This window comes from Poecile atricapillus, chromosome Z (genome assembly GCF_030490865.1).
Source record: "Poecile atricapillus isolate bPoeAtr1 chromosome Z, bPoeAtr1.hap1, whole genome shotgun sequence".
Taxonomy (NCBI): domain Eukaryota; kingdom Metazoa; phylum Chordata; class Aves; order Passeriformes; family Paridae; genus Poecile; species Poecile atricapillus.
In genome coordinates, this window is record NC_081289.1 from 4167923 (window position 1) to 4192296 (window position 24374).

The 24374-nt window shown below is 43.0% G+C and overlaps 3 protein-coding genes across 5 annotated transcripts in view; 2 read left to right on the forward strand and 1 right to left on the reverse strand.

Moving 5' to 3' along the window:
* Positions 1 to 189: 189 nt before the first annotated feature.
* LOC131592939 (DNA/RNA-binding protein KIN17) lies at positions 190 to 12521 on the reverse strand. Of its 2 annotated transcripts, none has more exons than XM_058864887.1 (13): positions 12344 to 12521; positions 11616 to 11710; positions 10720 to 10763; positions 10510 to 10632; positions 9452 to 9633; positions 8507 to 8555; positions 8132 to 8189; positions 5996 to 6116; positions 5432 to 5482; positions 4992 to 5060; positions 4374 to 4473; positions 3999 to 4099; positions 190 to 2373 (listed from the first exon to the last, which is right to left on the reverse strand). In XM_058864887.1, the coding sequence occupies exons 1-13, from the start codon at positions 12455 to 12457 to the stop codon at positions 2311 to 2313; spliced, it is 1170 nt and encodes a 389-aa protein (XP_058720870.1). In that variant the 5' UTR covers positions 12458 to 12521; the 3' UTR covers positions 190 to 2310. The 2 variants fall into 2 exon arrangements, with proteins under 2 accessions (XP_058720870.1, XP_058720869.1); XM_058864886.1 differs by having other exon boundaries at positions 5996 to 6119.
* Positions 12522 to 12580: 59 nt separating this feature from the next.
* Positions 12581 to 20331, forward strand: LOC131592940 (ATP synthase subunit gamma, mitochondrial). 2 transcript variants are annotated; one of them, XM_058864888.1, is made up of 10 exons: positions 12581 to 12667; positions 13831 to 13865; positions 14789 to 14920; positions 15264 to 15468; positions 15966 to 16109; positions 16486 to 16550; positions 17550 to 17705; positions 18680 to 18776; positions 19592 to 19629; positions 20192 to 20331. In XM_058864888.1, the coding sequence occupies exons 1-9, from the start codon at positions 12624 to 12626 to the stop codon at positions 19596 to 19598; spliced, it is 885 nt and encodes a 294-aa protein (XP_058720871.1). In that variant the 5' UTR covers positions 12581 to 12623; the 3' UTR covers positions 19599 to 19629; positions 20192 to 20331. The 2 variants fall into 2 exon arrangements, with proteins under 2 accessions (XP_058720871.1, XP_058720872.1); XM_058864889.1 differs by lacking the exon at positions 19592 to 19629.
* A 2221-nt stretch (positions 20332 to 22552) lies between these two features.
* Positions 22553 to 24374, forward strand: part of LOC131573115 (transcription initiation factor TFIID subunit 3) — a 111862-nt gene continuing 110040 nt past the window's right edge. Inside the window, exon 1 of the mRNA XM_058826717.1 lies at positions 22553 to 22802. Within this exon, the coding sequence (XP_058682700.1) occupies positions 22637 to 22802 (166 nt within the window). The 5' untranslated portion in view covers positions 22553 to 22636. The remainder of the gene's footprint in view (positions 22803 to 24374) is intronic.

Here is a 24374-nt window from a genome sequence, read left to right on the forward strand (position 1 = left end):
CAGTGTTGTGGCTTCTGCAATGTGGATAACACACATGACCAGATTTAATACGTATTTAATATTTACACCTTTGTGTTTCCAGACTGCCGGGAAAATGTAAGTTCATACAATGTTGGAGTGGGCAAATGAAGGACGTGCATTAAGTAAAGGAAATTTAACAGAAAAGGAATCTGGGTCTGGAATGGGTATCATAAGCAGTCTCCAGTATTTAAAGATGGATTAACCAGTGGTGAGGAGGGTCCTTGAAGTAATTGTTGTTGCTATATTGGCAAGAAATTAATTAGATGAGTCTCAGACAGCTTCCAGCCTTTTTGTGAAAATTCAAAATCAGAATGCGGCTTCATGCAGATACAAATCTTTCCACGTAGGAAACATTCACACTATATAGAAATAATCTTCAGTACTAAAAGTTTCCCTTCCAGGGGGCTTAGCTCCCAAAAGATCACTTACTTTTCAGGAGCATTCAGCAATGAATGAGATTAGTAGTGAAACAAATATACCTGTGTGTATACCAAAAGCTGGATTCAAAACCCTGCTTTTAAAACACCTTATTAAAACACATTGGCCTTATCCTTTTCAGCAGACCTAATCTAGGAAAGGAACTCAAGCAGTCTCCTTGCCCTTCTCAACTTCAGTTTTCTTCACTTAGGCACTAAAAGCTGGTACAGGATCTTTTTTTCAGCTGTGTCAGTATCAATGTGGCTTTGAAATGTCTTTTAAAGTTCCTCTCAGAAGTGTCAGCTACTTCCTACAAATCATTTATTGCTTCTTTCAACTCACCCATCAGTTCTGGCCTCCACAACCTCCTGTAGCAGCAGTTCAACCAAGCAGTGAGTTACCATTCTCTGGTCTTCTCTATGCAACTTACAACTTGTCTACTATATTTACTCTAATTCTTCAGGTTGCAGAATGTCAAGTGTAATTATTTTCAGTGATGCAGAAGCTGCTGTCACTTGCCCTCATTACCCTCCTACAAACATTCTCTCTCTCACTACCTCTTCTCTGGGAGTGGGCAGTGCTGTTCACACAGCACAGGTTGCACAGAGACTGAATTTACAGACAAGTGTTCTCTGCCTCCAGATCTCCTAACTCTAGACATTTTATGCTTGAAAAGACAGCTGATGTCCTGTGCGAGATGTTCCAGGCTACCTGAGACAGCAGCTATTTCATTAAACCTCTGGAGAATTCCAGTTTTCTGCAGGTTTCCCCTGGAAACCACAAAGTAACAAGACCTTTTGAAGCAAGGAAAGGGAAAAGGTTCCAGAGACACACAACCTTCAGGTAATGGGTTTTATGGCCCAGGACCACGCACATGTTTTTTTTATTACCCAAATAATGTGGTGCACCAACCCAGCACTTCACTGTGCTCTTTGGTGGGATTAAATCAACAGCTGCTTCACGCATTGGAAAGGTTGGTAAGAAACACACTAGCCTAAGAAAGGTCTCTGTTTATTCCTGAAGTGCCTTAGAAATTAAACGTTGTACAAAATGTGACACTTTTAAAAAAATAAAACAAATAGTGCTATATCATTTTGCACAAGTAACATTACTCATGTAGCAGAACAACAATGGAGGAAAGGAAAAGGCTTTGGAAAACCGAAAGAGCAACCCCCAATTCATATCTGCACAAGCTTCAGCTGGCATCCCAAAACATGCCACAAGTCACATCCATGGTGCAGCTCCATAAGGAGTCCATATGAAGATAAATTCCATATCAGTATTATCAGGAGCCCTGATAAACCTGCTGGAGGAGCAATGACTTGCATCCTACTATCACTGATGTGCTGATCAAAAATAAACTGGTGACTGCACTTAATAAATCAGACCATTCTTACAGGAAACAATCCCTTGCAGCACTGGTATCTTCCTACTATTCCCTTAATCCCTTGCTTTGTTCCTGCACCCTGAAGTCCATTTTGGCTCTGGATTGAGAAGTGTGTTGCTTAAACTCCACTAGTTCCATCACACACTACCTCCCTGTAGGTAATTCTCCCTTCAGGACCTGCCCACATACTCCACTTTGCAGCTCTCTGCTACATTTTACAAAAGGAAATTGAAGCAAATACTATAAGGTTGATATAAAATTAAATGAAAAATTTCCATAGGATTTCCATAAACATTTATGTAACAAATTCATAGCTATCTTTAAATAAATCAAGTTTGCTGTTGTTCATGTCTATATACATTATAAATACATATACACACGCACACAATTAAAACCCTGACATGGTAGAGTCTTATGTCTGCCTGAAAGATTTCAGAAAGAAGGTTTTGAGAACCAAAATCTTCTCTGACGCATGATTTAGCACCTCAGGCGAGTTTGGAAACATCTTCATACTGGATATCTTCTACTCTGCGCCCTTTAAGAGGTCCCTGGATAATTACAGAAAAAAAAATATAACATAAAATTGCTTGTTTCTTGAATTCCCAACAGGGAGTTTATAGTAGGAGAGTACAGGGGATTTGTTCATAACACAAGGTTCCTTGATACATAATTTTCAGCCTGACCAGAGAATGTGACAGGGCCTCAACACCATCCCAGAAATCCTTTCACTTTTAATACCAAAGTTCCTCCTGTCATCAGGGCATCTGCACAGCGTCTTCCCAAATCCTCCAGAACCCAGTGTGGGTTGAGTTTGTGCAGCTCTTTGTCCTGGGTTTCAATGCAGATGCAACCAAAAGTATGTATTCTATTATCATCTATTAAAACCAGGCGGGAAACGTTCTTTATCTCTTCTATGACCCATCCCTCATATCTTAGGGGGACACCTTCTGTTAATGGGCCAGCTACTAAAACCAGGGGGGGCAGTGTTCTTTATCTCTTTCAGACCCATCCTCTTTCCAGGGGGATATCTTCTGTTAATGGGCCATTGGGTCTCACTGCATGACTGATAAAATGACATCATCCCATTGTGAGATGCTCCACCCAGAGAGGATCCTATCATTCCTACCTGGACAAAATCTGGAATTTAGAACACCACAGGCAGCCTTGCTCCACTAGATTCCCAGAGGAAGACAGGACCCATCTACACCACCACTGTACCTTCAGAGGAAAACTACACCCTTCTACAGCGTCATTGCTTCAACAGAACCACAACTGTCACTCCAGGAGGACTGCAGCCACCATTTAATCAGACTGCTACTGACCAACAGGGTGTCAGGTGTTTTTTTGGTCAGGTGACCAACAGAGTCAGTGTTTTTTTTTCTCCTCGTTTTTTTAGTTTGTACTACTTCATATTTATTTTAATTTTCCTAGTAAGGAACTGTAATTCCTATTCCCATATCTTTGCTTGAAAGCCTCTTGATTTCCAGATTATAGTAATTCAGGGGGGTGGGGTGGTGGTTTACATTTTTCCATTTCAAGAGAAGTTTCTGCCTTCCTTAACAGAAACCTGTATTTTCAGACCAAGACACCGTTCCTTGAATGGGATATAACAGTGCTCCCTCTTGCAAGCTGTATTTAAGAAGTTTGACTTTGAGCCAAAGTCAGTACCTCTATGCTTCATCAATTAGTTTAAAGATTGGTTTTGCAGAGCAGAACAAAAAAAGAGCCACACAGACATGTTGGCATGGACTGGTTGTTAACCATAACCGAGATCAGAAATGAACATATAAAGCCCCACATGCAGTCTGGAAAAGGCAGGAGAAAATTCACATCCTTGCATGTTCTAATTTTTTTACCTTCCCACAAAACAGTACCACAACAGCTATGTTCCAAATAAACACACAAAATATTTTACAAATCTCTTTCAGGCCCAAAACTCACTAAATTTAGCTCCCTAGCATATTTCTGAAGATTCTCTGCAAACAGCAAAAAATTAGCCTGTGATAGGTGAGAATATGTGGCTGTTGATAGGTGAGGGCTGTCCACAGAACTTTGCACACCACAAATCCCACCTGTAAAGCAGGATTAAGGATACCATGGTTCTTTGTGAAAGCTCTCCATGTACAGATTGAAAGCTGTCTGCAAACAAGAGCTTGCAATGTTTGATACTTACCGAGTCAATGGTTATTGTCACTGAAAACCTCTTCTCATTGATGGATTCCAAAATGCCTTCATTTCCTCTGTACCCACCATTTAATACCATCACTTTCTTGCCTGAAAGAAAAATAGCAAAAGAGTTACACAGCAGAGTTCCAGACTTCTGTAAAATGTTTGCCCCCATCTTTCTTATAAACCCCCTTTAAGTATTTGAAGGTGCTCTAAGGTCCTCACAGCAACTTCCCTTTTCCAGGCTGAACAACGCCAGCTCTCTTAGCCTGTCTTCTCAGGAGAGGTTATGGTACTTTCAAGTGGATGAATTATAGTTTAAAAGAACTGAAAGGTAAGTTTTGCAGAGGCAGAAGGCAAAACCAGAAGAAAACAGCCGTACCTGGTGCTGGTATTACAGTTTCTAGATGTGTCTGATCAAGCTTCAGCTTGTCCCCAGAGTCAATCACCTTCACAACTGCTGTGTATTTGTCAATCACTTCCTGTTGTGAAAGGCAGAGGCCAATCAGAAAAACCGAACATTTTTCTCTAAATTTACATTTCAAAGTTAACAAACTTTGTTTGTTGTGACACTGCAATTCTGCATTTTCAAAACCAGCAATATGCAAAGGCTCTAGCCTGGAGATTTTATGTGCAAATGAGATCCCGCAGCTTAAATATCAGTGCAGAACTGATTAGTCTTAGGTTAAAACCCAAATGCACCGCTTTTGGTCACATCCCATTGACTCAGGGAATATTCTCCAAGATGGATGTGCTAATAGGGACAAACTAAACAGGACAAAACCATGCTTAAGAAAGGATCACTGAATAAATGACATGAAACCAATTCAGAGGTTCACTGCCTGTCCAGAGTAAGTCCCAATACAGGTGAGGTGACATTTCAGTCCTCAATCATGTTGTCTTAAGGCTGAACAACCTGTATAATGAAACAAATTTTCCCAAGTCATATAATTCCAGAAAAGCCAAACCAATGCCACATGTTCCCCATGTCCCACCTTACCTTAACAACTGCCTTCTTCTTGTGGTACTTCTCCCCAAGCTTTTTCGTTACTATTTTTACAACGATCTCCTGGGAGATTTGAAAGGAGAGAAAAATAAAATGAAGTACCAAAATGTGCAAACAACTCTACAATCTAAATTAATAGTACAGCACAGTCAAGGAAGCAACAATAGTAAAGATGTGCCTTTCTGAAATTTGTGTATATTGTCATCTTATTAGCTCAAAGTAGCATCTCTCAATTTTTTTGGGTTTTTTTGACAAATACAGTTACACTTGAATTCACAATCCAATGTGACAGCCCACAATAGGTCAAGAGCAGGAAAGGGAAAATAAGTGTGAATTTAGTTTGCAATCTGCTTCTGATCTTTATAGTAATCAACAATGGCTAGAAATGCAGAATTGCCTGTATTTGGTACAATAATAATTTTTAAGTCACTTACAGGCTGTAACCAGTAGTCTCTTCGAGATGTTCTTTTCTTCTCCTCTTCAAGCTGAAGAAAAACAACAAATAGTCACCAATTACTTCCTCCTTCCACTGCAGCTTTCCTATGCCTTTGAACAGCTTTCAACCAATTATCCAGCCCTATCTAATGTGGGGAACAAAAACGATCCCCAAACCCTAAATAACAGTAAGTCATTATAGTCTTGCCTCATAAAAATTGATTAGATGAATCCAGGAACTTATGCTAAAATGGTGATTTGTATTTTTTTTTTTTTTTGGCAAGTGTTTCTAGGTATTTCCTTCTCTTGCAAAATCTGTATTCCTTTACTTCCAGCACCTCAGCCATCTGGGGACAAGGCAGAGTTGAGCAGCCAGTTTTATGAGGGAATGAAACCAGTTTTATGGGGAAATGAAATTATTTTTCCTGGTAAGATGTGAAAGTTGGACACTGAATGTCTTCCATATGAACAGAAGGTCTGAGGTCACTTCAAAGGGATACCCTGGTGAATTGAATTGTCACAGGCACAGGGGCACACAGAAACAGATCCCACATGATTATTACCTCCATGATCTCATCCAGTGCAGATTTCTTCTTTTTCTCTTTGGTTTGGCCAGAGCTGTGAGCTGCTTCTTTTCTTTTAACTGCCCCCTCCACCATCTTCAGTGCATTCTGTCCAAGGACACTGCTGGAAAAGTACATTGGTTCTTTCACAGCAGATCTTACATTTTTTTCCCACTAGCAAGATGCATTTGAAGAACTGGCTGTGCAAAAAGGCCTGCTGGTCTGCTGGATTTCAGCTGTGACAGTCCCCTTCCAGACCCTGCACACCTCCTCCTCTAGAAGTGATCTCCTTGGGGTGCAAACTCCATGTCCACTGAGGGGCACTGCTGGCAGTCCAGCAGAATGGACACAGTCCCATGACCAGTTCACCACAGCACAAGAAAATAGTTGATCAAGGACTTGAGTTCAGTGAAGAAGACAACAGCTGGTCTGCAAATAAGGTTTTCAAATTTGAAAGGACAAACTTTAGAGAAACCACCTGGACAGAGGAACTCAGACATGGCAGATATCCAGAATTCCTTTCAGACAGAGACACGGAGCCTATCTGGCAATGGGAGAAAACACCCAGAATCTGCAGACAAGAGCTCCACACCCAGCAAATAAATGTCACCCTCACAACCATATTCAAAATAGGCAAACAGCCTAAGAATTGTGGAAAATAAAGAGCAAGCATCACAAAAAATTACATCTTGGGGATGATGGAACATCTAGGTAAAGTGAGAACTGCTCAGAGGCAGCTTCAGTTCAGCCATTTTTCTAACAGACATTGAACACAGAAAAAAAAAAATTGGGTATTGATTCAACTCAAAAGATGAAGGCAGCTGCTCAGAGGTGAACAGTGATGCAATAATTAATATTGCCTTAGCACAAACTGCATGTTCTGCCTGTGGTGAGGATGTTAGGTATAGTCCCACAGGGAAGATATCCCATGGGAATGAAGATACAGGAGTTGCAGTGGATGCAACTTTAAGAGAAAAACTGTATTTCAGAGGAAGTCTGAATAATCATAGAGTTTGAGAAAAAAATAGCACATTAAATCATAAATCAAATAGCATGTACCTAAACAAACATCCCATGAAGGGCAACATACAATTAAAACATAACAACTGCAGTGTACATATTTAAGAGGACTAACATATCTAGCTGTGAAGTTGCTACACTATCATTTCAAAGTTTACAGATAAGTATTTAGTGTATGCCATGAAGAAATGAGACTACTTGATATATGATTTCACATTTCGCAAAATTTTAGCAAGGACCTGAAGTATTCCTCACTGAAACTATTCAAGTGAGAGTCTCAATTAAGTTTCAGAATTGTCTTAAGCACAACTTGATGCTTAGGGATAATTAACAAGTTTTCCTCAAAGCCTGCAATCTGTATCTATTATTGCAAAGAACTGCTTTACTGTCTCATTTTCTGCCTGGCATATATCCCATCAGATACCTTATCTAAGAGCTGAATATGATGAGGGGAAAGCTTTCTTTTACCTGCAATACATTTAATTACAATATTGCCTCACATGAGAAGATGCACTGCTCATCAAACAGTTCCACAGACTGCTGTAAGTCAGTACTATTTGCATTATTGATCCCTTTTTTTCCTGAATTGCTTGTGGTTACATGATGACAATTAAATCCCAGAGCTCTAGGAAGAAAACAGAGCTCAGAAACCAGAAATCAGACAGATTTAGCTGCTTAAAGAATGACCAGAGAAAACATTGTCTCCAATCATACAAGGCAATCAAACCTTTTAGGAACCAAAATTAACAAGTCAGGAATATCCATTCATAGAAGGTAGCTGGGACTAGATTGCATCCCTGCAAGTGCTTTGGCTGGATCCCTTTCCCACCCTCCATGGAGGAACCTGTAACTGCCTATTACTTTATGGGCATCTGCCATGAAGCACAGAGAATTCAAGAAGGCTCCTCACAGCTCACACTTAAGATACACCCACTCATCCATTTTAAATACAAAACAAACCATGAAGTCACCTAGTAGCCCATTCTGAATATCAAGAGAGGATGAGAGATTAGACTCCAAGTATTTTGGGAAAGACAGACCTTCCTGTTCACACAAATACCATTGTCACAGAAGTGCTTTGTAACAGTAAGGGTTGGCCTTAAATTCTTTTCTCACCTTGTTTTAGAAGATGCTGCGACTGAAGTACTTGCTCCTTTGTTTAAATTAAATGTAACTAAAAAATAAAGAGACATTACTCTATTTCTATCTTTAAAAATAACTGCATTGAAGGATGTTAACAATTTTTAACATCTGCAAATAGGATAAATCATAAATTTGAAATTATTTACTAATCTATATTTTGGCTTAGTTTTTACGATAAATCAAACTTTGTAATACAGAACACTCTGCATTTCCATATTCCAGTGCTCTTTATAACTGATCTCAAAGCACTTTATGAAGCACTAAGCAGGCTTCAATGCTGATTTCATCAGAATCACAAAATCAGCTCCAGTAGGTTCTTGAAAATTACATCCATCAAAATCTGATTACCTTTCTCTTCTTCGTTTTCTCTGTTCAATTCAGTATAGACTGGCATTTCCTGCCAAAAAAACACAAAGCACATTTGAAGAATCAAAAAGAAAACTAAGTCAAGATATCATTTTTTGGTGATCATTGCTTAGCTCAGTTTTACAGACAGCAGTTGTAATATTCAACCTGGCTTGATTTGTAAAATACTAAAATTGAAAACATCATCTCATTACAGGTTTCTGTGCAAAATTCTCCAATTAACAGAAATGCTAAACTTGCTCAATTCCATCATAAAAGGCAAGTAAGTGGTCTTGCTTCAGCAGTTTTCTCTATCTGAACCAACATGATCTGACTGGTTTCTGGACAAACTCAAAGAAGAAAATTCTGGTATCTTTCCAATTTTTAAGCACCCAAGGCTCAGACCATTTAAATTTCAATTAGTTTTAAATTAAGAAGCAGGTAATTGTTTACAACAGCATTTAAATGTACCCATCAATACCCAGGATCATATGGGAGGTTCCAGCCCCAGGCAATAACATGTATGGAGATCATGAAATGATGCCAAATAAACAGATCCCAAATAACCAAGCCAGCACCACCAAAATAGAACTTTTTACTATGTGAACTTGGTTATGCCAGATGCCCCTGGTTATTTATCTCAGCCTCCTCAGTGTACAAAGCACTTGTTATCTGCAGCTCTATTAGCTGTGAAATACCATAAATTAAGACATTTAATGCAGGTTAATGGATTGTTTGCTCCCCCTTCCTAAATTCAAAGGTGATTTTTAAATCACTAATCCCTTGAAGAGCCGTAAATATTACTTCCTTAGTACTACTGCTAGCTGGGTACAACATAACTGCAAATTAGGAAGCAAAGGAAATAGCAGTGCAAGGAATGTAGCAGCATCAAATTCCCCAGTTTACTTAACCACAATGAAGGCTCACACACAGTGCAATTTTCCTCACCAGTTCTTTCCCCTCCAAACCTCTTCTAACTTGTTGTTCAATGAATTTAGCGGTTTTTTCTTCATCATCAAGGTCCTGTTTCTTCTTCCTCTCTTGTTCTTGCTGCCTGCGAATGGTCTCTGGGTCCCTGTCGATGTACTGAATGTACCAGCCTTTAGGAGTCTCATCAACCTTGCAAAGACCTAAAAAAATCAAGGCAAGACAAAGATTAATATTAACAATATCAAGATCATTTTTAGTCCATGTTCACTGTAGCAATGCAGATACTTTACCAGAGACAACACGCCCCTTACTGGGCTGCTAAAGCTGACTTTGAATTTGAATCTGCACCACGTGTTCCTGGCCCTCAGCTACCCAGATCTGTTTGAACACAAGCCAGTGTATGTCACAAAGTGCATGAAGTGCTTTACAATACTTTCCTTATTGAAGAAAACGTTTCCTTCTTACTGTTTTAACAAGGAAGAAGACAGAAAACATGTATAATTGATACACACTAAAGAAAATATTGCAGTGCTGTGCTATCATTACTGACTCTGGCTAGCGTGACTTCAGAGCAAACACTCTGTAACTGCTGGATGTATCCTGCAGAACAGGGGCACCCAGAGCCAAAGCAAACTTTCTGTCACCACAGTGCCATTTAATCTCTCTTCTTCCCAGTAAACACAAATCTGCAGATCTCCAGCTTTAACCCTTCCACTAGGCCAGGAATGAAAATGACTGCTTGCTTCTTGTCACCTCAGATGTGGAAATTAAGGGATGTCCTAGTTCTTAATTTTTAAATGGCAACTGCTGGAAGTTGATTTAGAGTTCAGCAATACATCCAGTAAATACAGACCAGCAGATGAAACAAGGAAATGCTCACAACTGATGTACTTATATCAGACTTCTGACATTTTTCATTAGAAAACTCCTAAAGGTTAGCACAGAAATACATGTATATACATATATACAGGAGGGGAAGAAAGGAAAATAACTAACATAAATATTTACTGATCAGTTATCAGGAATTCAATTGCCCAATAATATTAAGACTTCCCAACCTGAGCAGGCAGACTCACCTTCTCTCCCCAGCCATTTTGTAAAATCAGTCAGTGTTTCCCATTGTGTGGCATTCATGTGGATGTGCTCTCGATGGCTGATGTATTCATTGTACACAATATTATTGTGAACTCTCTTTGTTCCTAAAATGCAGATTATGATTATGATTATTATTATTACTGAACCAACAAAAGACACTAAAACAAGCAAACAAACAGCAAAATATTTACCAAATCGCCTCCTGAGCAATTCAAGGAAATCATTTCGGAATTCCCTTAGGGAATAAAAAAAAAAAGTATTTTTAGTAAAACTTTAACCACTAGGAAGCAATTTTCTCTTGTCATCAACAATTAAACATCTGCAGTATAAACCTGATGATTATTCTTCTGAGCTGAGTATGATGCTATTCCGACACATTTCCCTTTTTCACTAGGGCAGGACTAAATGCAGGAAGAAACACAATATGATACATGCACACACCTTAAATCTCCAAGAGAGTAACAGCCTCTCAAAGGGATAAAATGGAGCAAAGGAATCTCAACACTTCCCACTAATTACTAGTGTTATGTTACCAGATGTCTTCCCAGACTGACTGACACAGAGCACAGGGCAGGACAAAGGGCAGAGGGGTGGATGGGGCAGATGGATCACTCATCTCCCTGCTAATTTCAGGGCTGCAGAATAAAGCCTCACTTCAGACTCCTGTTGAAGACAGCTCCAGTCATCCCAGCTCTCACGTAGGTCAGCTGGACAAAGGCCTGGGAGAAGCTGGGAGATGTCAGTCCCTCCCTGACTTGTTCTCTCTGTTATGGCTCTTTTAGCTCGTGTGTGTGGGGCAGTCACTCAGCAGGGACAGAAAGGTGATGTATTTGTAACACAGAGGGACTTCAAACATGTTTAAAACACGAGACAAAACTGTCAAATTTGACTAAAATTATGGCTTCCTGAAATATCTTACCTAAAGTTTAAAGGTGGCATTGCCTAAATTTTCAATTACAAAAAGAGCCAACATTAACATGTATCACAATAAAGTGTCTTCAGTGGGACATTATTGGGTCTTAGGGGTGTGGCTGTGCAGACCTGACACAGGGATGAAGATCTGGGTAAGAACATACAGAAAACTTACTCAGAGAAGTAATCCATGAATTGCTGAGGATTTTCAGAAGCCAGCAGCAACTGCCTCTGGTGGGACTCAGACATGCAGTGACACTTGAAGCCATTCTATAAAGTAAAAATAAATACTTTGCTTGTCTTTGTCTCAATTTGCAACACTCATAGATTAAGAGAGTATTAAAATCCTACAGATAAAATCCAGTGATCACAGTTCCTACAATGCTCCCTTCAACAGCACTGGGAAGATAAAATAGGAAGAAATTATTCCCTGTGAGGGTGGTGAGGCCCTGGCACAGGTTGCCCAGAGAAACTGGAAGTGTTCAAGGACAAGCTAGACGTGCCTTGGGATGGGTGAATGGGACAGGCAAGGGTTAAAGGACAGGTTTGTACATGGCAGGAGACCTTGCTCTGGCCAGGAAATGGTACGGCCTCCTCAGCTTCGTTTTAATAGTCTTTAGAAACTAATTGCATTGTATGAAGCTTTGTTTAAAATGTTTAATAACCCGGGATGGTGGAAGGTGTCCCTGCACATGGCAGAGGGGTTGGAAGTGGGTGATCTTTAAGGTCCTCCCAACCCAAACCATCCTGTGATTCCATGAGCTCGGAGCTGTCACAAGAGCTGACCCCAAGCAAGGGGACCTGTCCCCAGGAGAACCGGGATGGGGGATCCTTAGCCGGAGATCCGAGCCACCCGAAGCACAGGGGACACCCCCCCCCCCATCCCAGCGCGCCGCCAGTTACCTCATCGCGGCACTGCTTCTGGCACATCTGGCAATACCAACGCAGCTTCTGCAGCCCCTTGGACTTGATGCGGTTGGCGATCGCCTTGGGGCTGAGGAAATCCGACTTCCCCATGACGCCGGTCCCGTCCCGATCCCGATTCCGCTCCCGAGCCGGTGCCGCTCCGGATCCCGCCTCCTCCGGAAATGGCGGCGGCGCCCTGGAAGCGGATCCCGGCGGGGCGGCGCAGGCGCGCTGCGGGCGCGCTGACCTTCAGCGGGGCTGTGGTGGAGGCGCCGCCATGTTCGCCCGGGGCGCCGCGGTCGCTCTGGTCCAGCCGCAATGGTATCGGCACGGGCTGGGACGGGCGCTGTGGGGACGGGGGAGCGCGTCCCGATGGCTGGGGCGGCTCTGCGGAGTGAGGGGGGATGGCTTCCTTCGGCCGTGCGGCGCCGGGGGGCGGCGGGGTCGCAGCCCCGGGCGGCCCGTGAGGGGCTGCGGGCTCTGAGGGGTGGCGGCGGAACGGGCACCGGGCGATGAGGGCAGCGGGGTCCCGCAGGGATGGAGGGTCTGTCCTCGGTGGGTGGGAGAGCTCGGCCGGGATGGGTGAATGGGACAGGCAAGGGTTAAAGGACAGGTTTGTACATGGCAGGAGACCTTGCTCTGGCCAGGAAATGGTACGGCCTCCTCAGCTTCGTTTTAATAGTCTTTAGAAACTAATTGCATTGTATGAAGCTTTGTTTAAAATGATTGTTTTTATTTCTGTTTGCCCTTCCAATGCCCTCGTTTGCTCCGTGCCATTACCCAAGGCGGTGGATATTGCATTTAGCTTTTCACTGTACTCGGCACTGCTGAGGCGCCGCCTCGAGTCTGGGGCCGCTGCGGGGCCCCTCAGTTCAGGAAGGACATTGAGGTGCTGGAGCGAGTCCGGAGAAGGGCAGTGGAGCTGGGCAGGGATCTGCCCCCCAAGTCCTCTGAAGAATGACCGAGGGAGCTGGGGTAGCTCAGCCTGCAGAAAAGGAGACTCGGGGTGACTTTACCACTCCACAACTCCCTGACAGGAGAGTGCAGTCAGGTGGGAGTTGGCCTCTTCTGCCAGGAGCCAGCGGCGGGACACGAGGACATAGGTTTATGTTGTACATTAGGAGCAATTTCCTCACAGAAAGCGTGATTAGGCATTGGAATGGGCTGCCCAGGGAGGTGGTGGAGTCACCGTCCCTGGAGGTGTCTAAAGAAAGATTGGATGTGGCACTCAGTGCCGTGGTTTAGTTCATAAGGTGGTGTTTGGCCATAGGTTGGACTTGATGATCTCAGAGGTCTTAGATGAGGGAAGGATGAAGGTGTGCCTACAGGCCACAGGTCAGCGTGGCTTGTCTCTGCCAGAGATGTTTTTTAAGAAACAGCAAATCTTTGAATTTTCATCACTCTGAAAGGGATTTGCCCTTGGCAGGTGTTGGTTTGCTGGAGAGATAGTGGATTATCCTAATTTCTCCTGCATTCCTTTTCAGGGGCCAAGTCAGGAATATGGCAACGCTAAAAGACAGTAAGTAAAGGTTTTGTCTGATCTTGAGAGATGAAAAATGTTGCAGGAAAGCCATATGTTAAAATATAATTCTGTTTAGCCTCTGTTGGGTAAAATTATTCTGATACATAGCAATGATATATAGGCCTGCAGTGCTAATTACATTAAACAAATGTCCTTCAGAAAAGGAATTGCTTGAAGTGGTTTTGGCAGTAATTCAGGTGTCTTTTTATAGTTATACTCAAATATATTTTTAAAATATTTTTTATTCATATGTTCTAAACCAGATTTCTGCTCACATCTAAGAATTAACTTAGTTTCTCCTGTGTTTATTTCCTTGTGTTTTTATGCAGCATTTGGGGGAAAAAGGATTGACTGAATGGTTTTAGTGTGATAATGCTTCCTTAAGCCGTTCCTCATAGCTCTTATATAGGGATATTGCCTAGGAACTGTGCTTGTCTGTGGTTTTTGGTTTATGTTTTGGTTTCTTTTTCCATTAGTGTTTTTATAAATGTCATTTTACCACAGTTTAAACAGAGGAGGAATTTTTTTCTGTCTTCACACTATGGGGATATTTTTGTTTGTTTCCTCTGTCATCTGTAAAGATGACATTATACCTCAGTTGTCGAATTTGCAGAAACAGGTAGAAGTGAAAGCAAAGAGAATAGTAAATAGACTTCATGTTAGGATAAATATTAAATGACTGTAGTGTCTGAAGGAAATAATATCTCTGTTGTAAAGATGAATTTGCGTTAGCCACGTTCTTATTCTTATTGTAAATACTGAGACCTTTTTTGAGGTTTATTTGTGTGCTGTTTGTTTATTTCTTCTTCTTTGAAAAACATGGCAAAATATTTTTGTATGGCTCTTACTGGCATTTTGTTGTTTGGGTTTGAGTCATTATGCCCAGTACAGTCCATGACCTTCAACTCTTAACCTTGCAGTCACCAGGCGTTTGAAGTCCATCAAGAACATCCAGAAGATCACCAAGTCCATGAAGATGGTTTCTGCAGCCAAATATGCAAGAGCTGAGAGGGAGCTGAAGCCTGCGAGAGTCTATGGAACAGGAGCTCTGTGTGAGAGAAAGTTCTTGCACTTAGTCATGGGGGAGCAGAAGAGGAGGTTTTCATAGTGGTGATAAAATGCCAAGGCTTTTTAACCTTCCAGTAGTCTGTTTCCAAAAGAATTTCCATAGTGAACTTCTCTGAGTGACATCTGATCAGAGTTGTGAATTGTTTATTGCTCACATCTGGTCTGACCATGTGCAAACTTGGAACAATTGCAAAGGAGATAAAATTAATCTGGCTGAGATTTGGAGCCCTTTTATAAGTGGTTTTAGTTAGAATAATTCAGAGCACTTTTTATGACTTACTTTCTTTTTTTGGCACCCTTGAAAAATGTAATTTTTTTTTTTTCCAGCTCTTTATGAGAAAGCAGAAATAAAGGCACCTGAGGACAAGAAGAAGCATCTCCTTATTGGTGTGTCCTCTGACCGAGGCTTGTGTGGTGCTATCCATACATCCATTGCTAAAACCTTGAAGAACGAAATTACCAACCTCTCAAATGCAGGGAAAGAGGTTATGGTGGTTGGAGTAGGTGACAAGATCAGAGGCCTGCTTCAAAGGTAAAAAGGATGAGGCCCAAAACTCACGCTGCAAAAGAGTTTAGTTTGGAGTTTTGTTTGTTTTCTGTGGTAGAAATTTCAAGGCTGTTTAGAAGATTGTTTGACAATCTTCTATTGATTGTCTATTGATTCCTTCATTGACAGGAAATTGCATTTAAGGGAACTGTGCTAAATTCAAGTTCCTGTAAAAAAAAATCTGCAAATATTCTAGAAGTGGTTTTGGTAATCTCACAATTTGGGAAACTGCTGCACAGCACTATTATTTTCTTGAAATAAAAGTCTGAAAGCTGGCAACTGGTGCTGTTACACATGTGTGTATTGTGAAGCTATCATAATTTAACTAAAGGCAAAGTTTCTTTCTGACCCTAATTCAATAAAATGTTTAGTTCTGAACACTCTTTCCAGTCAGTTACTTCTAGTGAATCAGTCTTGCTGCCTTTTTTTGTACTTTAGCACATCCACTTGGTTCTAACACAGGTTTGTTTTTTTTTCTGCAGAACACACAGCAACTATTTCCTGCTGACATTCAAAGAAGTGGGACGGAGACCTCCAAGCTTTGGAGATGCTTCAGTCATTGCTTTAGAGCTGTTAAACTCTGGGTTTGAATTTGATGAAGGCTCTGTCATCTACAATCGGTTCAGGTAAGGTTGAACTGAAACTTCACTGGAAAAATACTTGGCAGAATGCTTCAAAGAGCATATTGCCCTGATAAAGTTATATGAGAACTGGCTGTGATTTGGCATGTTCACTTGTTGATTTTATTGTGTGTGAAGGACTGGGCTGTTTTTTCTAGTAGCTGTGGTTGGAACTCCCTTTTGACTTGTGTATATATATATAGTGAATGCTGTTATATTTGCAATCAGCACATCATTATTTTCAGGTGATATCCAAGATCTTTTCATCAGGATTATCACAAAACTTGGTGGCATGGGAAATCCAGAAGTTGTCTATTGTAATTTGAACCATTCAGTTTAGAGTTAGTTGAACTGGACAGTCTATTTTGCTCTTTTTTTACAGGTCTGTCATCTCTTACAAGACCGATGAGAAACCAATCTTTTCCTTTGAAACTGTGGCTAGTTCTGGTAAGTAGGGAGCTAGAAACCACCAGTTACATGCAGTGATAAATCACAAGAAAAGTACTCTGAAAAAGGGAATATGGTATTAAAACTTATTATTATGACACTTGTATCATAAATTTAACAGATGGTTTTATCTTGGCCAAGGTCAGTCCAAGGCTGGCTTACAAAGGTACTGTGGGACAAGGAGGTTAAAAGGAAACGTGATATAAATCTGGTTTGAGATTCTGTCTCAAGCAAGAATTGTGTGTACGTCAACTCTGTCAGTTCCAAAATTTTCAGCACTGAACAGCCTGAGTAGTGAGTGACTTCACTGCTCACTAAAAATACCCCAGAATGTTTCTGCAGCATTGTTTGAAAAGATTAATCATACTGAGGCAATAATGTGTTTTCCTTTGGCCTGACTTTCCTATTATTAAATTGAATTAAAACACATAAAATAGTTAACAGAATTATAACTAGCATAGAGATTCTGAAGGTGCACATCGTATGTGCAGGAAGTTCCTCTGTGCTGCCTTAAGTATTGAAACAGCCCAGCCAAGTAATCTTCTCCATGTCACTGTGTGTCGCTCTATTAAGGAACGGCTGGGAAGAGACAACACAGACTCTCATGGAGTCAGAACAGGAGAATTCCCTAGTTTATTGCTTCAGCCTTGTTTTATAGACTGGTTCGTGGAAAGTACAGAAAGGAAACTCTTATTGGTTAGTAAACTGCTACATCACCATCATTGGTCAGTAGTGAACAACACCCTCTGACTTTCTCTTGCAAAGAAAACACGGGACAGACAAACAGCACCTGGCACGGCTGTTTTCTGTCTCTGAGGATTGTTTTCAAATCCTCCCATGAATTTCTCAGGATAGCTCTCAGGCAGGACTGAGAAGCTATGCGGCCTGCAGTTTCTGCAGGCTCCCTGCAGCTTGCTCCAGAGCTAGCATCCACAACTGTGTTTTCCTGGAAGTAATAAATCTTGGATGTCTCTAAGCCTGCTCTTCCGTGTTTTGCAGAGAGCCTAAGTATCTATGATGATATTGATGCTGATGTGCTGAGAAATTACCAGGAGTTCACACTAGCAAACATTCTGTACTACTCCCTGAAAGAATCCACCACCAGTGAGCAGAGTGCCAGAATGACTGCCATGGACAATGCCAGCAAGAATGCTTGTAAGCTACTCCCTGGGTTTTCCAGGACTTCAGTTGTTCAGCAGGAAAGTGCTGACCTCCCTTTGTGTAATTCTTGGCTTCAGAAGTCATCTATTTCTTATCTTAATTCCACTTTGAGTCGTTTTTTTGAGCCAGTTCAACTGAGATTCTGTTTCAAATGTGAATGGTATTTAGTCCCTAGGACGAGGGATTGCTGTCAAGAAACGAGCCTCGGACTGGAACTGAAATAACAGATTATTTAAAAGACATATGAAATACTAAACTAATCTTGTAATGGCTAAATATTTTCTATGCTCCTCTCATGTGGCTGCTCTGAGGATTTCCTGAATTTTCATAAATCTGTACCAACCCATGCACCAAATAGAATTAGTGCAGCACAATTTAAATGTGGGGAAGCTTAAACAATAGTTAAATACTACCTGTCATGGAGCAAGTAGAGAATATATGAGTATTCCTTGGCAGGATACTGGTGATTGTGTGAAGCTGATGTGATGTACAGTTGGGCTGCCTGGAATGGTAGGCATGGCTCTGATGACCAGCTTGAGAGAAAGAGGTGATAATTTCTGTGTTTCAAAATAATTGAAAAAAAAAAAACCCAGAAAAATCTGTCTCCTTTTGCCACAACTTGAAGAAAATAATAATAATAATGTAGTTAATTGACAGTGAAATCTGATTTCAAAGCAAATGATGTGTGCTTGTGTTATGTTACAATAAGCTATGTCATACCTGTTTACAAGTCTGCCAGCTGTTCTGCAGATGTTTAACTGACAAGCTGAATTCTCAGGTTTCTAGATTGTTTCCTGGTAATATTACCTGTAGGGAAAAAATGTCAGGTGCGCCAAGGCTCTTGATATTTGCAGTGGTATTGTTGGATATTTGCAGATATTTACTTGGATATTCTGCCCATACACCTTCTCTTTATCTCCATTTATTCACTCATTCTGTGTTAAAACTCCAATCTTGCCTTTTTCCAGCCGAGATGATTGACAAGCTGACCTTGACGTTCAACCGCACCCGTCAAGCCGTCATCACCAAGGAGCTTATTGAGATCATCTCTGGTGCTGCTGCTCTGTGAGTATTTGTAGGAACATGCAGTCAGAGCTGTTGCAGTCATGTGCTGTTTTTTTGCCAGGGTAACGGGCAAGGTTTGGGATTGTATGCCCTAAAACCAGAGGGAAGGCAGTCCCTGGCATGGCTCCCAAGCTTTTCAGCTTGCGCAGTTCTACTAACCAGAGCGAAGTTTGGCAGTTTTTTCTGAGCAGATACAGTTTAAAAGTTGGTAAAATAGATCTTCAGCCTCACCACGCATCCTTGCCTGGAGAGGTGAGGGTTTTCCTCCTTTCTGGCCTTTGGTGGATTTCCCCCCTTGTCCCTTTTACCTGGATGTTTCCTACCTTGCTTTATCAAGTAGCCCAGTAGTGTTGAGTGGGGGAATGTCATGACTGAAATGCTTTTAGATAAATGATGTGTTCAGAAGCTGAGAGTTTGGGGGTGGACTTGCAAGGAGGGCATTTCCAGAATCTGTTGTTACAGAATATGTATTTTACTTGAAGTTCAGTATTTTGCTTGTTTGCCTGAGCCTGAGGTTTTGTGCAGGTGTGTGCTGCAGGTTACAAATGTGTGGGCTTAGACCACAATTTGTAACTGCATGTAGCTCATGTGTATTACTGTAACAGTTAAAAATTTGTGCTCTGTATGGAAATACATGTGTTCATATCCTGTGTATTTACAGAATGCCTGGAATATGTACTTTATATTATTTCGGTGCTGTATTGTGCTCCTCACAATACATTTGTGGTCATAAATCCATTCAGAGTTTTGCCTGAATTTGCATGAGTTGCTTCCTAACCTGCTTGTTTTGTTTTTTCTCATAATACCATAACCAGGGATTAATCGGGAAAAGCGGTTCAGCCGTATCCAAGAGGTAAAGTTATCTCATAGAAACTGGATTGTGTTTTAAAATGAATTAACACAGAAAATATAAAGTCAGATGAGAAAGTCAAAATTGAGTGGTCTTGGTCAGACAGAAATTTTTCTTCTTAAAGAGCTGTTAAATTGGACATTTCTAGTGTGAATCTGTCTAGACAAAGAATTCTTAATTTTCAGTAATTTTAAGGAAAGTATGTCCATGGGAGCATAATCCTATATGAGTTATAATTTTCTGTGGGGTTTTTTTTCTCTATTACTGGATTAATTCACAATTATTGTTTGAATTTTTGCATAGTGGCCTGACTGAATATGATTACTTAAAAATGTCTGTATGTAAGACATACCTAAAGAGGTTTCTGTATTAACATGAACATATTCAAAATCTAAAATGTAAGGAAAATTTTGAAATTTAAAATGTAAGAAAAAAATAGATTTGATGAATAGTTTGGGGGAGGGTAAGGAATATTAATGAAGTGTTCAAATTAGGGAAGATAACAGTTTAAAAGAAATACATAAACAGATGAGAGGGTTTTCATTTGTTTCAATTTTCCTTACAGGTGAAGAGGAGCTCTTCTGAGCATATGTGGTTTAGCCTGCCTGTGTCTGTGTTAACAAGACTGCTCTGTTATCTTGTGAAGAAGTGGAAAAGCCCCAGAAATCTGTAAATTCTTACAATAAACCACCTCCATGAAACAGATCCTTTTGGTTGTCTGTGGAGAAAATGCTCTTGGAGTCTAAATATCTGGATTGGGCTTGGGTGTGCTTTGAAACTTTATTTTTTAAAAGTCTGTGTGCTACATTTTCAATTTATTTTCCATATGAAACATGTAAGTGAATGCTTCTTTTGAAGAGTGGAAGAGATTTTTTTGCTTCACCTGAAAGTGACCTACTTTGACAGATACTGTGGGCTGAAGGAGACTGGAATAACGTCTGCATCACAGAGCTAGAATATCTACCCAGCAATTGAGAGATGGGGACATCAGAGTCGAGATCAGAAGCCAATTTTATTGAGTATACAAGGCATTTATATAGGGTTTTACTTATATGGCACTTATAGAGGGTTCTTTTTTTGGTAACAATTTCCACTGCTTACACATTCTTCATGACATCACCTGGTAACATTATCACAAAGTTTCACAACTTGTTTCTTGATCACTTATTGCCCAGGGACCACTTACCTGTGTCTCCCGCAGTTTTTGCTCGATGAGGCCTTAAGTTATTAAGTTATTAAGCTCCTTTATCAGTTCTGTTATATTCTCTGTTTTATTCCCCATAAACACTGATCTCTCATATTTGAATTTTGTATTGCTACTGTTACCAGCTTTTGAATTTTTAAAATTAACTGATGTGATTAGGTGAGTCACTACAGAGCTTATTTAGAATGCAGTTTATAGCATGATCAATATGTGGATAGAAATGTAAATGTCAGAGGGCTGGGGCAGCTCTACTGTGGAGACACCCTGACTTTTCTTCAGCCTGGAGAATAGAAGGTTCGAGAGAGACCTTTCAGCATCTGAAGAGGCTCCAGGGGAGCAGGAAAGGGACTTTGGGTAAGGGCATGGAGCAACAGGACAAGGGACTATGGCTTTGAAGTGATGGAGGGCAGGGATAGTTTGGATATTGGGGAGAAATTCTTTACTGTGAAGGGGCTGAGGCCCTGGCACAAGTTGTCCAGAGAAGCTCATCCTGGTCCCAGTATGGAGCCCTGAGGGGCACCACCCTCAGGACCTTGAGCTGTTGACCAAACCAGGAGCTTCAGGACTTGGTTCTGGGTCCAGGTCCTGCTCTTCAGGCTGCAGATGTGAGATGTGACTGTGATACAACAGACTACTCATAAACCAAAGTGCTAATTTCTGAACTAATTAGGTTTTAATACTATTCTATTCTATTCTATTATTTACCTTTCTGTCCTCCGTGCTCTGATTAGTTACAGGTGACCACTGAGTTACAGTTTAGCTCTTGTGTATCTCCACAGCCACCACTGAGTAAAAACTGCTGCTTCTCCTTGTGCCTCCTACAGCACTCAGTTACTGTAATTTTTGTTACTGGATCCTTTTTGCCACAGTAGTTCAATCCTCTCCCTGCTTGTTTTTTTTGTTTTTTTTCCCCAGTTAATGAACTTGCCCAGAAATACTTTCTCCTCGTTGCTGCAAATTTGGTGTTCCATTCCATCCAGCTGGAAAGTTAAAAAGGAGAAAAATAACCTTCCTGGGCAGCCTGTTCCAGTGCTCTGGCACCCTCAGTGTAAGGATGTTCTTCCTCATGATGAGGTGAAACTTCCTGTGATCTGGTTTTGTTTATGGCCATTGCTCTTTATCCTGTCACTGGACATGACTTGGAAGAGGCTGGCACCATCCTCTTGACAGCTGTCTCTGAGATATACTGAAATAATTATTTAGAGGTAGAGAGTTTATTTATAGAGATTATAGAATCCCAGGATAGTTTGGGTTAGAGGGGGCCTTAAAGATCATCTTGTACCCGCTGCCATGGACAGACACACTTTTCACTATCCCAGGGTGCTCAGAGCCCCATCCAACCTGACTTTGAATACCGCCACGAGTGGGCCATCACAGCTTCTCTGGGCATCCTGTGGCAGTGTTTCATCACCCTCACAGTGCAGAATTTCTTCCCCACATCTCATCTAACACCACTCTCAGTTTGAAGCCGTTCCGCCTCGTCCTGTCACTACCTGCCCTTGTAAACAGTCTTGTTACATCCTTCCTGTAAGCTCCCTTCAGGCGGTGGGAGACATTTAGCGAAGCTGGGGTACTGATCCTGATGTATTTACACGACGCCGACCCCGCCGTGTCCCCTCCGCGCTGCGGGACGCGGCACTGAGGGCTCCGGGCGGGTTCCCGCGCTCCGCGCCCCGCCCCGCTCGATGCGCTCGGCGCTGGAGCGGCGCTGCCTGCCGGGGGCGGGGCGGCGCCAAGATGGCGGCAGCGATGGCGGCGGTGGCGGGCGGTGCGTGAGAGCTCCCGCGGCCCCCCGGCCCCGGCGGGATGTGCGAGACCTACTCCCGCTGGCTGCTGCGGGTGTCGGTGGCGCAGATCTGCCAGGCCCTGGGCTGGGACTCGGTGCAGGTCTCGGCCTGCGACCTCCTCACCGACGTGCTGCAGCGGTACCTGCAGGGGCTGGGCCGGGGCTGCCACCGCTACTGCGAGCTCTGTGAGTGCGGGCTGGGGCCGGGCCGGGGGGATGCGGCTGGACACGGTCCCCGGAGGCCACTGTGAGTGGCCCTGCTTGAGCAGGGTCCGGACTGAGTGAGCTCCGTGAGCCCTGCCAGTCTCGGCCATCCCGCCAAGGAAACGGCGCTGGGCAGTGCTGGAGCAGGGCAGGAGCACGGGGAGGTGGGATTTGGGCAGGGGGGCACGAGGAAATGGTTTGGGGCAGTGCTGGGGTCTGGGGGGCAGGACAGGAGGGCACAGAGAGGTGGGTTTTGGGCAGGGGTCTGGGGGACAGGGCAGGGGGGTACAGGGAGGTGGGTTTGGGTAGCACAGGGGACCCTGAGTGGGGATCTGTGGGGAAAGGCTGTGGGGTATCTTTATGGAGGTGTGGGGAGCGCAGCTGGAAGCTGCTGCTTGTCAGGCAGTGCCAGGAGCTGAGGGTGCTTGGCAGGGCAGGGTCACGGAGCTGTGGTCATTTGGGCAGGGCAGAAGAGTGCAGGGAGGTGGGATTTGGGCAGTGCTGGGGTCTTTGGGTCAGTGAGCATGAGATGTGGGTTTGGGGAAGATCAGCCCATGTGCTGGGAGCTGTGGGGAAGGGGAGCCAGGCTGTGCAGTGGTGCACAGGACTGAGAGGACGGGGAGGGAAGCCGTGGGGCAGTGCTGGGTCAAGGGGGTCCTGGTGCCAGGGAGAACTGTGGGGCTGTGGGTGAGGAGTTGGGGCTGTGGGGCTGGAGTTGGAGAACAGGAGGCTCTGTGGCAGTGGGTCTGGGGTGTGGGGACATGGGGGTGCTGTCCCACTCTCTCTGGCTACGGTGAGCAGTGTGCTGGAGAGGGAGAGACACGAGTACAGGAGGGGGAGAGGGCACTGTTGGCCCCATTGCTGGGATGTTCTGAATCTGGGAGCGGGATGAACTGGAGGGAGAAGGGGCAGCCAGCCCCTTTTACTGGTGGGATGTGTACATGGAGGATGTGGTGCTGTGTTGTCGTGGCTCATTTTTGGGTCATCTTTTGTGCCCTGGAGTCAGTGCTGAGGGGGCTGTGGGGGCCCAGTGCAGGTGGGGGTGTGTGTGTGGGGTTCACTGTTCTGTCACAAGGGGAAGTGCTGAGGATGAAGGGTGCAAGGCTTGGACTCCCTCCTGCATGGGGAGGGAGTAGTGTGCCTGGAGGTCCTGTTGCTGGGGTGCTCTGGGAATGTTTATGTGGAGAAGGGAAGCAGTGGTACTGTGGGGCTGGGAGCATGTGTATGGGGAATGTAGGAAGGCAGGGATGCACTAACACTAACATGTTTTTGGGGGGAAGTGGAGCTGTAGTGCACAGAATGTGGGAGTGTGGCAGGGCTGCACATGGGAATTGTGGAGTGCAGAAGGGGTGGGTTGGGGCTGCGGATAATTTAGTGCACTTGCATGAGGTATAAGTGTCCTCATGTGGATGCAGAGGAAGAGGTTTCGCTGGATATGTGGGGGACTGGAGTTAGCCAACACTGCCATTGAAGTGGTACAGAAGGAGCTGAAGGTGATGGTGAGGTGCAGGATGCCCAGGGCCTCACTGTATTAGGGGTGAGGTGGGGCTGGGG

Bases quoted from the DNA above. Each gene is read 5' to 3' on its own strand.
- LOC131592939 (XM_058864886.1), bottom strand. From the start codon at position 12,457: ATGGGGAAGTCGGATTTCCTCAGCCCCAAGGCGATCGCCAACCGCATC. The intron at 10,764-11,615 runs GTAAGTTTTCTG...TTATTCCCTAAG, and splicing joins TTCATGGATTACTTCTCTGA to GGAATTCCGAAATGATTTCC. The intron at 4,474-4,991 runs GTAAGGTGGGAC...CTTTCACAACAG, and splicing joins AGAAGAAGGCAGTTGTTAAG to GAAGTGATTGACAAATACAC.
- LOC131592940 (XM_058864888.1), top strand. From the start codon at position 12,624: ATGTTCGCCCGGGGCGCCGCGGTCGCTCTGGTCCAGCCGCAATG. The intron at 16,110-16,485 runs GTAAGGTTGAAC...CTTTTTTTACAG, and splicing joins GTCATCTACAATCGGTTCAG to GTCTGTCATCTCTTACAAGA. The intron at 16,551-17,549 runs GTAAGTAGGGAG...CGTGTTTTGCAG, and splicing joins TGAAACTGTGGCTAGTTCTG to AGAGCCTAAGTATCTATGAT.